The 10,685-nt window shown below is 46.4% G+C and overlaps 2 protein-coding genes across 2 annotated transcripts; both read left to right on the top strand.

Annotated features, from left to right (window-relative positions):
• Positions 1-43: 43 nt before the first annotated feature.
• Positions 44-1,209, top strand: EDB93DRAFT_1110805 (uncharacterized protein; the record flags this gene model as incomplete). Its single annotated transcript, XM_041448051.1, has 5 exons — positions 44-90; positions 569-664; positions 765-956; positions 1,015-1,078; positions 1,103-1,209. Coding segments are annotated over 5 exons (506 nt in total), but the record flags the coding sequence as incomplete, so codon positions are not given.
• Positions 1,210-2,746: 1,537 nt separating this feature from the next.
• Positions 2,747-3,559, top strand: EDB93DRAFT_1098894 (uncharacterized protein; the record flags this gene model as incomplete). The annotated part of the gene is made up of 1 exon (XM_041446901.1): positions 2,747-3,559. The coding sequence occupies one exon, from the start codon at positions 2,747-2,749 to the stop codon at positions 3,557-3,559; it is 813 nt and encodes a 270-aa protein (XP_041300505.1).
• Positions 3,560-10,685: the final 7,126 nt, after the last annotated feature.

Raw genomic sequence — 10,685 nt, 5'->3', positions numbered from 1 at the left:
TTTGTCAGACCTGAGATACATTTATACTTCCACCAATCAGCAGCATGCACTACTGAGGTTGTAAGTGTTCATAAGTGGTCTGTAACTCATGTAAGTTAAGTGTTCATTTTGTTGTTTTGCAGATGTTGTTTTGCTCAACCCCCGCCACACAGAATCACAGATTGATCAACTATTACATCCGAGTCTGTGTGTAGCAATTGCAACACATGTGCGATGCTATGGCGCTGGATTAGTTCAAAAAATTACATACAGGAAACTCACTTACACACAGATGCCGAACACACACACAAATGACTAAACACACACATGTCTCATATTGTAACACATTTGATCAGTACTATAGGCACATTTTCAAGTTAAATGTGTTGTTCTAACTAAAGTGTCTTGAATCACCTTGATGAGATCAAAAGCGAGACAGAATGCTGTTCCTTTCTTCACCATCTGAAGCAGCAATTTCCAGCACTCTGGATTGACCCTTCTAATTTCTGGCCCAAGTGCTCAATACCTTCTTGGAATTTTTGAGGATTGTGGCCATTAAGGAGGAAATGAGCCATTATATATATTATAGGGGAGTTCAAAGCTGGATTTTGAGGCCGATTTGGATGTGGATTTGGATGTGGATTTCGGATGGATTTTGGCTGGTCAAGCAGCAACATTTGGCAAGGTGAGTCGGACTCTGAAACACGTGCAACGTGACTTACACACCATGGTCTTGTTACTGTACAATGCAACTAGATCCTCCTTTGCTGCCTATAGATCAATAGCTTACCCTGAACCATGACGAAACACATAAACAACTGACATCGCAAACACCTGTCAAATCTGTTGATCCGAAGTCCCGCAAGAAGAAGGCCATTCCTGTGCTAGCTGCACCTGACTTCAATTCTGTGTCCGTATTCTGGCTCAAGAAGTGCAGTCTCATGCCTGGTCTTACATTCTCATCAGCTGCAAAGAGGGTATATACACCGATTTTGCTTGCTTGCTCTTTAACTGTGTCCATTCTCCTGACTCAAGAAGTGTGGTCTCATACCTGGTCCGAGTCTTGCATTCTTCAATGAACTCATCATTTGCAATGAGGGTATGCACACTGGTTTGCTCTCAGTTATCAGTAGTGCTCGATTTTCTGCAATACAAGTGAAATATTTGCCAGGGCTGCAGCGGCCCAATGATTCAACATCAGGAAAACCCTCCTGGGGAAAAATGTTATAATTTTCACAAAAAGTTGTGATTCAGATAATTCTATCTAATTACCAGAATTAGGAATAAAATCGCTAGAAGACGATAATGTACAATGTGAATATCACAAAATATCAAGAACTACTTGAATATACAAAATGTGTATCTATCTAAATATGAGTTCAACCAAAAAGTGTTACAATCATCCAGAAATGTATCACTCATCCATTCTCATGGGACGACAGCACCAAAAGTCAGTATCAGATGGACACTACACACAATACTTGTCAATTTTTCACCACCATGGAATGATCACGAGACCTGGACTGTTGGCAGCAAAAGTTGAGTCTGAAAAGTGGTGTAGACCAGAGGGTCCAAAAGGAAACACTGATACAGACCAAAACACGCTAGAAGTAGTAGAAAGGGAGGTGGGTGGGTGCGAAAAAACGAGAGAGTGATGGGCAAAGAAGATGGGCGCAGAGAAGAAGAGACAGACTTGGTGATATCTGATGAACAAGGACAACACGTGTAAACAAATAAACAAAGAGCCTCGTTGAATATTTGTGCTTATTTACTCTCATGCTTGTTTATCACACGGTTCCATTTTTTTTTTCACTCGCATTCTTCCACCACCACCACATCATGTTTGAGTCTTGTGAGTGTGTCGATCCTCCTTTGAGCTCGAGCCATGCTGATCAAAGGTGTCACCTACTGTTCACAGAATGTGAGTGTCAAACCTCGTTCGAGCTTGAGCCATGCCCAATGTGTTGCCCACCATTCGCAGGAAGTGAGTGTGTTCTACCTCGTTTGAGCTCGAGCCCATGCATTGTTCACTGTTCGCAGGATGTGAGTGCCAATCCTCGTTTGAACTCGAGCCATGCTGGATTCCAAGGTGTTGCCCATTGTTTGCAGTGTGAGTGTGTCTGTCCTCCTTCAAGCCTGAGCCATGCTGATCAAGTCATTGTCTGCCATCCACAGTGTGTTGATCCTTCAAGGTCGAGCCATGCTGATCGAAGTCGTTGCCCACCATTCGCAGTGTCTTGGTGAGTTTATCCTTTTTCACAATTGTTTTTTTATAATTACCAACTTAATATTTATATGTTTAGTCATTCTAGTTTTTTTCTTTCTAGATCTGTATATTTGCGCTTGTTCACACTCATCTACACATGTTCACACTTGTATGTACTTCTCCATGCTCATTCTTAAATGTCCACACTCATTATTGCTGTAAGGGGTACAATTTTTATGGGCTCCATTTATCCAAGCCAGGAATTCGGTATTTGTGGTCATTTGTAGCATAACAGTAGTTACCAGTGTTATGTACTTATATTTTCTGATTAAATATTAGTCCATTTTGCTTGTTACAAACACTGTCTGACGTGCGTTGTATTCTACGCAAGATCAAGATTCGAGAACGCGTGTAGAATGAGGTCTATGTGGCGACACAGCCTCTCGAGTTTTTCTCACACTTCTTGTTTCGTACTTCTACCTAGTACTCACAACGCCTCCACTGCTTGATAATGCTCTCGTTTTGTCGCAAAAAAGAACAGTCAGACAATTTTGAATAATTATGCCAAGAATTCGAAACGATCCAAATTTCAATATCTGTCCGGACTATGCATCAATTAACTTTGCAAACACGAGAGCACAACTCATTAATGAGAACGTCGATGAAGAACAAGCAATTCAATTACTCAGGAACATATGGCGAGCTAACAACGAGACAGACAAGGTCTTGTGGCAGCAGCAGTTAGCTGAGGACAGAGAGCAGCGGGAGCATGCACAAAGGATACAAGAAGATGAACAGGAACAAGTCGAACAAGAACGCATCGACGAAGAAGATGCCGCACGCAAGGAGGAAAGGAAGAAGAATAAACATAAGTATATTCCAATCCTGGACATGGGCATTCCAGACGAACCGTCTGTCACACCTTGCTCATATGTTCTTCGTAAACTAGACAAAGGTGAATACGTTGAAATGTGGTATTTCACAAATGATGGGCTAGACGAGGCATTAATCAAGAAGACTATAGATGATGATACCATGGTTCTATCAACCTTGGCGGACGGATCTACAGCCTGGATCTCTTTGGCATCAGCACGTAACACTAAGTTGGTTATCAATGACGAGAACTTACCGTTCGAGGAATTTTGTCAGGCATGTCCTCGCTTTCTAGTTGCCTTGGAAGAAGCAAACTGGCCGGAAGATCGAATCAGAATGATGGCACTGTTCTGGAGGAACATACAGGTGCACAAGTATCGTTCTTTGCGCGACCCAATAGTGCAAAAGACTCTTTTGGTCTATCAGGCCGAGCAACACAGACACTGGCACATAGCAGCGAAGTCCTCGACAGGACCATATAACATTTCGACGGTTAACTAAAAAAGTACTGGCAGACACGAGGGAGAAAGTATACTGGGAAGAACGGCTCAAGAAAGACAATGTGCACGATTATAAGGTCAGTTTATAATATATTCTATTACGATTCTATGTTCATCTTTATCGCATTGTTTCTTTTGTCATGCACTTAAAAATTCATACAATACAACATGCAATCGTCACGCTGTTGTATTGCTTCATGCCACATGCCACATGCTACATGCCTCACACCACATGCCTCGCATCACGCATCTCATGCTACATGCTATGCGACGCCTACACTGCACAATATAATGCGCCGAACATGCGCTCAGTCAGAACAATGGGTTACGTCCGCATCCAGGCACAGAGACTCGAGAGAGTCGCATAAGCGTGCAGCTTCACCCAAGTACGGCAACAGAACCAAAAGACCTAGGCAGGATTTTCGTCCAGGCACAGGCGGAGGTGTTCTATCCGCCTGTGCCGTTTGTCTTGGATGAAACCCGCACAGGATTATCGAGTGCAAGGTGTCCAAACTCTGGGACGAATCGTACAATACTCTCTGCGCACGAATCGGCAAAGTACTCACCATGCGAGACGGGAGACCAGTCTGCAGCGACTGGCAAAGAGTCAAAGGCTGTTCGGACACCACCCACGACCGAAGGCATTTTTGTTCAGGGTGCGGCAGCACGTCCCATGGAGCTCAGGCTTGTCCTCGAGCTCAGAAAGCGTAAGGCAGTCACACCATACAATCCGGACAGGTTGGAACACAATCTCGTCAAAGCAGGTCTGCTCAACAGATATGCGCACATTCCTAACAGCCTTCACAACGGTTTCATTCTTAACATCCCTAATATTAAAGTCACACAAATGCCGCCAAACAAAGAATCCATTGGTACATACGAGCGAGAGTTTCAGTCTATTATTCAAATGGAACTTAAGAAGGGAAGATATATTGGTCTGCTCAAAGCTGATGAAGTCCAGAATCTCATCGGACCTTTTCAGTTGTCTCCATTCTCCATTATACCCAAACCGGGACGTCCTGGACGGTATTGTGTCATACAGAATTATTCATTTCCACACTCTACTTCTTCTAAATTTCCTAATGCATCAATCAACTTGTACATTAATCCAGATGATTTTCCTAGTACTTGGGGCACCTTTCACGTGCTCGCGCTCACAATCAGCCGGCTTCCACCAGGATCTCAGATCGCCATCAGGGATGTCTCCGAAGCCTATCGCACGATTCCAATTCACCATTCACAATGGCCAGGAGCCGTCGTGCGAATCTCAGAAGAACATTTCTGCATCGACACGTGCATGTGCTTCGGCCTGCGACCATCAGCCGGAGCCTATGGTAACCTGGCAGACGCTTGTCTTGACATATTTCGCTCAAAGGGGATCGGGCCAGCGTCGAGATGGGTCGACGATCATGTTTTTATTCGCATTCTTACAGAACATATTGCAGCATATAACGAAAGGAGAGAAGCAATGGCATAGAGACATTACAGAGAGAGGACAGCATCAGGATGGAGGAAGGATTTGGTTTGGGGGACACATATTCGAAGACGGAACCCTGGAGGAATTCGACAAGGATTGTCGATTCCCTATTGCAGACCTGTCAGGGGCGTCAGTTAGATCGGCAGAAGATGTTCGATTCTCGTGCAACCTATCGGACATCGACCAAGTCTCAGACGATATTGGCGTTCCGTGGGAATTTCTCAAAGACAAACCTTTCGCTTACTCGAATCCCTACATCGGGATCATTTGGGATCTGGCACAAGACAGAGTATATTTGGCGGAAGAAAAGAAACAAAAGTATCTCACAGCGATTGAGCAATGGTCGCAACGGAGCACGCACACTCTCCTCGACGTGCAGCAACTGTATGGTAAGCTCTTACATACTACACTCGTCGTTCCCAAGGGACGCGCATATCTTACGTCGCTGGAGGCGATGCTGCGCCTCGTGATGGGTAAACTGTTTCTCCCACGGAGACCAGTTAAGAGCCTTGAGGGTGATCTCAACTGGTGGAAAACACTGCTACAGAATCCGTTTGTCGGTCGTGTCATTCCCAAACCGCTTACATTATTCAATCCAGCCGCATATTCAGATGCCAGCACGAGCTTTGGAATTGCTATCGTCATTGGAGACAGATGGCGAGCATGGCGTTTGCGTGAAGGATGGCAGACACTCAAAGGACAAAAGGACATCAGTTGGGCCGAAGCGGTGGGGTTTGAATTCCTTACTCAGTACATTATCGCAATGGGAAGAAAGGAAAGGCACTTCAGAGTATTTGGGGACAACCAAGGAGTTATCGAGGGATGGAAGAACGGACGTAGTCGGAATACAGCGGTTAACACCGTCTTTCGACGAATCTTCGACCTTATCCACGATTCCGGATCGGCTTACTCGTTCCATCCAGTGTACGTCGCAAGCAAACAGAACCCAGCAGATGGACCATCCAGAGGGATCTATAGCAGCGCCGAACTTCTTCTCCCCGTTCTCCCCATCCCAGAAGCACTTAGACCCTTCCTCTCTGACACGAACACCAGTTACAACGAAGTGTTCGACCATGATACAGAAGGAAGTCTTAATGACGCCAATGATAGACCTGTTAGCATCGATTCCGGCACAAGCGACAGTGAAGAGATCCGATACAGCACAGATTCCCATTTCTTCATCCGCCAAGAGCAGCAGCAGGGCGAGGAATGAGTCCCGTTTCAAAGCCTGCACTGCCTGAAGAACAAATCGTCAGACCGCAACCGTACAAAACAGGTTTAGTACCAATACCCTCGCAGCTGCGCCCTCATTGTTTGGCACGGGACCGGCTTAAGCTCTGGTTTCCATTCACATCCAGAGTAGCTGCAGGACCGGACGGGAAATGTTTAGCCATAACCAAGGAGGATCTGGAGAGAGTATTGACAAGTGATGAGCTTATCATGGGCGGTTGGAACAAGAGAATGTTACGGGGCAGGACTGTTGGTATTCCACGTTTTTTGCGATGAGAGGAATGTCCCAGAAGATCAGTGTTGTCCCATAGACACGAAGACACTTCTAAACTTCGTGGCGAGTTGCGCAGGATCATACTCTGGAAGAACGCTAGGAAACTACGTATACGCGATCAAGCTTGGCACACGCTCCATGGTCAACCATGGAATATACAGCAAGATCAGTTAAAAGCAGCTGTTAGACGGAGCCGCAGAACTCACTCCTTCCACATCCAAGCGTGAAAAACGAGCACCGTTTTCCATCAAATTAATCCTCGAAATTCGTTTGCACTTGGACTTAACAGCATTGCGTGACGCTGCAGTATACGCATGTCTGACAAGCGCATTCTACGCACTATGTCGATTAGGCGAAATCACGGTCAAATCCATATCGGCATTTGATCCTAGAAAGCACGTCAAACGCTCAAACATAGAGTTTGACATTGAAGATCGTAATCAATTTCGCGTAACCAAGATCTTCTTACCATGCACCAAAGCAGCCGCAGCAGGAGAGTCAGTACACTGGGCACAGCAAAACGATTTGACAGACCCCAAAGCGGCTCTCCTACATCACTTTGCAATCAATGATCCACCAATGGATGGACATCTATTCGCATGGAAACACGTCAAAGGATTCAGACCACTGACGCGCACCGAATTCTGGAAAAGAATCAGCGGCATATTGAAAAAGATTGGAATGGGGAACTTCAAAGGGCACGGTTTGCGCATAGGAGGGGCGCTAGAATATTTGCTCCGCGGAATACCATTCGATGTGGTCAAGTCCATTGGGAGATGGTCAAGTGAAGCCTTCACATTATATCTGCGCAAACATGCAGTCATACTGGCGCCGTATTTGCAAGAATCGCCTGCCCTAGAACCTTTCACGCGATATACAATGCCGCAAACACGTTAGAGAGGTAAGCACACCTTCAAAATACTATATCGAACTTTCTCCTTTAGAGCGGGTGTCCATGTTGAGCTATGATGCGTCGCAAGTCTCCTATATCGTTGGGAATCACAGCTCACATGGACTTTCTCCACAGATAGGAAATGGTGTTTCGGGTCGCGAGACCCTGCGGGTCCGAGCCCAAATAGCTACACGAATGTTCTTGTTACCGTTTGTAAAATCAGAGATTATTGCTTACCAATATACGTGATTTTACTCGCTAGACCAGAGAGCAAAAGCTACACATAGACCAGAATTTGGGCCGCTGGCACAAATAACCAAAGACCCGCAATGAGAAATTTCCAATAGCCACTCAGTGACTGGATTCTTTGTATCATACCCTAGCGTGTGCGCAGCGCCAATCAGCGCACCACACGTTTTTACTTGCATGTCATAAAATTGTTCATCTTCGCTCCTTCATGACATTACGCTAACAGCAACAATAATTCTGCCAGATCAGTGAGAATCATGCCAACAAGTATATGCAGGGTATAAAAGCTGGCTGACGTTCTACAGTCACTATTCCCCCATCCTCAGAGATATCATTCGAGATCACAGAAAATGCGTTTCTCCCTCCTCGCTATTGTTATTACTTTGATAGCATCTATGTCTGTTAGTGCATGCAAGGACAGAGGTCATCCTTGCACAGCTGGCGAATGCTGCGCTCCGTTGGCCTGCATAATGAACGTGAGTACGAGCAGGTTGCTGTGCGACCAAGATTCATCCACAGGACTCACCTGCGTGCCTTAGGATGAAAATGGGATGTGGGGCTGCGGAAATCCAAGGCCCTGGGAAGAGAAAATTGAGCCGGCAGCCTGAACGGCACATCCAACAGTGATTCATGATTCTGCTTTTGCTTTGGTATCATGGCTGATGGTGTGATACCTAGTATAAGGCTGACGTTGAGTTCGAGGAGGGAATCGCTGAGAGAGGACGTTCTTTAAGGAGGGACGACTGTTTTTAGTTTTTGGGGGACGAAGACTTATATTATCATGCAATCTACAAGGTGTGTTTAAGAATGTGAGGCGCTAAGGGTCCTCGGGTATACCTAAGCCAAATGATTAGGTGAAAACGTTGACGGAAAGTGAGTGGCGGCGATCCTGACAGGGTAGAACCAGCGGGAGCGAAGGAGAGTACGAAAGTATAGTATGAGTGGTGGTTTTAGACAGTGCGGTTAGCACAGAAATGACGAGAAGTTTGACTGTTCTTGGTACGGCGAAGTAGAACGAGGGATGGTGACGAAAGAAAGGTGTCAGAATGTTGGTAATGGCAAGGGTATCGTGTGGCGACAACTGAATGGTCGTGCTGAATGTCGTCAAGTGGTGAGATAATGAAGGTAAGAAGAAAAGATTGTATCCGCGTGACTCGGATGCGAAGCGTGGTGCTCCTTCGCATCAGTACGTCACGTGGCTGACGGGACATGTGTCCGTGTGTCTCATTGTAAAGTTATAGTCGGGGCGTAAAGGATATGAATCCTTACATCCCCTCCTTACTTTGAATATCGACCGCCCTCGGTCGATCTCCCAACAATATAGCTAAAATATGCGTAATAAGATAGAATAATTTGAGCGAAACGAGAGAGGAAGAGAAGAAAGGAAAAAAAAATGAATAGAACGCATCTAGGATTGCTCATCGTTAATTCCTGCGAGAGCTTGCGGGTCGAAGAATTGTGTGACTTCGATGGAGGTAGAGGAGCGCGGGTGGTAAGGGATAATGCGAAAGGCTGCAAACTTCAGCTTGGAAAGTGTGCCGTCAATTTCTGCGAGGCGGTAAGAGCCTCCTTGAGAGCGGGAGACAACAACCATTGGTCCGAAATATCTGGGCTTGCATTTAGCGTTAGACGCTGCCTCAATTTTCTTGTTGAGCACTAGAACGAGTGCGCCAGGGTGGAAGTCGTAGTCGTTGATGACGTTTGCAAATTTTTTCTCGAATTGACGGATAGACGAGAAGCGGCTGTGGAGGATCCTTTGGTGCATGAGTGCAAGGTCCTCGTCCCGTTTTGCGAGCTGGCGAGTGCGATAAGCGATGAGGTCTGATGTTGAGGTCAGATTGGAGATGTCGGGCAAAAGGAAGGTGGAATGAGTGATATCAAAGGGAAGAAGCGGCTCAACACCGTGTGCCATGAAAAACGGCGTGTGTCCCGTAGCTTTTCGTGTAGTAACGCGATCTGCCCAGAAGGTATGGGGCGCTAGAGATGGCCATTGGGTGATGTCTCCGTTACAAGCTTTTACGAGAGAATCGCGTATAGTGCGATGCGATCGTTCAACTATTCCGTTGGCTCTCGAATTGTAGGCAGAGATGCGAATGTGCCGGATACCGTATTTTGCTGCTAACCACTCCAAAGCTGCGACGAAGGGCGTTCCGTTATCAGTGACTATTTCCTCGACTCCTCCCCATCTGCACAAGATTTCTTCGAACAAGAAAGCACCCAAAGTGCGGGCCGTTTTCCTTTCTCAACATCCTCCATTCTGGCCATCCAGATAGGGAGCAGCGCGCCTGTACGATGTAGGAGAAGCCTTGTGCTGTGGGCATGTGCATAGTATCAGTGTAGGCTTTGCGGAATAGTGGCGCGGGAATAGAGACAGTAGGGGGAATAACAACTTTTTCGACCGATCGAAGCTGACATTGATGGCAAGTTTGGATGTACCAAGCGACGTGCTTGTCAAGCGAAGGCCACCAAAATCTGTCCATGATGGTGCGTCGTGTGGCGTAGATGCCTTTATGACCGAGCTTATCGTGGGTATCCATCAGAATGTGAGCGCGGTTCGAGCCGAAGAGAACGAGCTGATGGCGTCCAGTAGATTGCTTGCGCCAGAGGACAGTCTCCTTTGGCGAAAAAACTGTGGGCCCGTTTGATGAGGCGAGTGCGATCAGCAGTCGATATTGTCGAAGGGAATGAGAGCGATTGGAGGTAGGAAAGGATGATGAGGAGATCCTGGTCACGCTGACGTGTGGTGTCATCTGTAGGAAGGTTGAAGTCAGCACTGTTCCGTAGCGCTGCGAGATTGAAAACAAGTCGGCTGTCGTCCTTTGTTCCTCCAAAAATTTCTTCTAAGTCTCCTTCAGCCCAAATAGCGCATCCCAGAACCTCATCTAACCAATCCTCTATCTCCTCGGATGTCTCCTGGAGTCCGTCGTCATCTTCTGGCGTTGGTCGTCGTCGAGAAAGACCGTCAGGCCCGAGGTGTTTGGTTCCTGGTACGTGGCGTAGTTTGA

Source organism: Suillus bovinus (genome assembly GCF_016758785.1).
Source record: "Suillus bovinus strain UH-Sbo-P2 chromosome Unknown EDB93scaffold_440, whole genome shotgun sequence".
Lineage (NCBI taxonomy): Eukaryota > Fungi > Basidiomycota > Agaricomycetes > Boletales > Suillaceae > Suillus > Suillus bovinus.
This window is presented reverse-complemented; position numbering and strand designations above follow the sequence as displayed.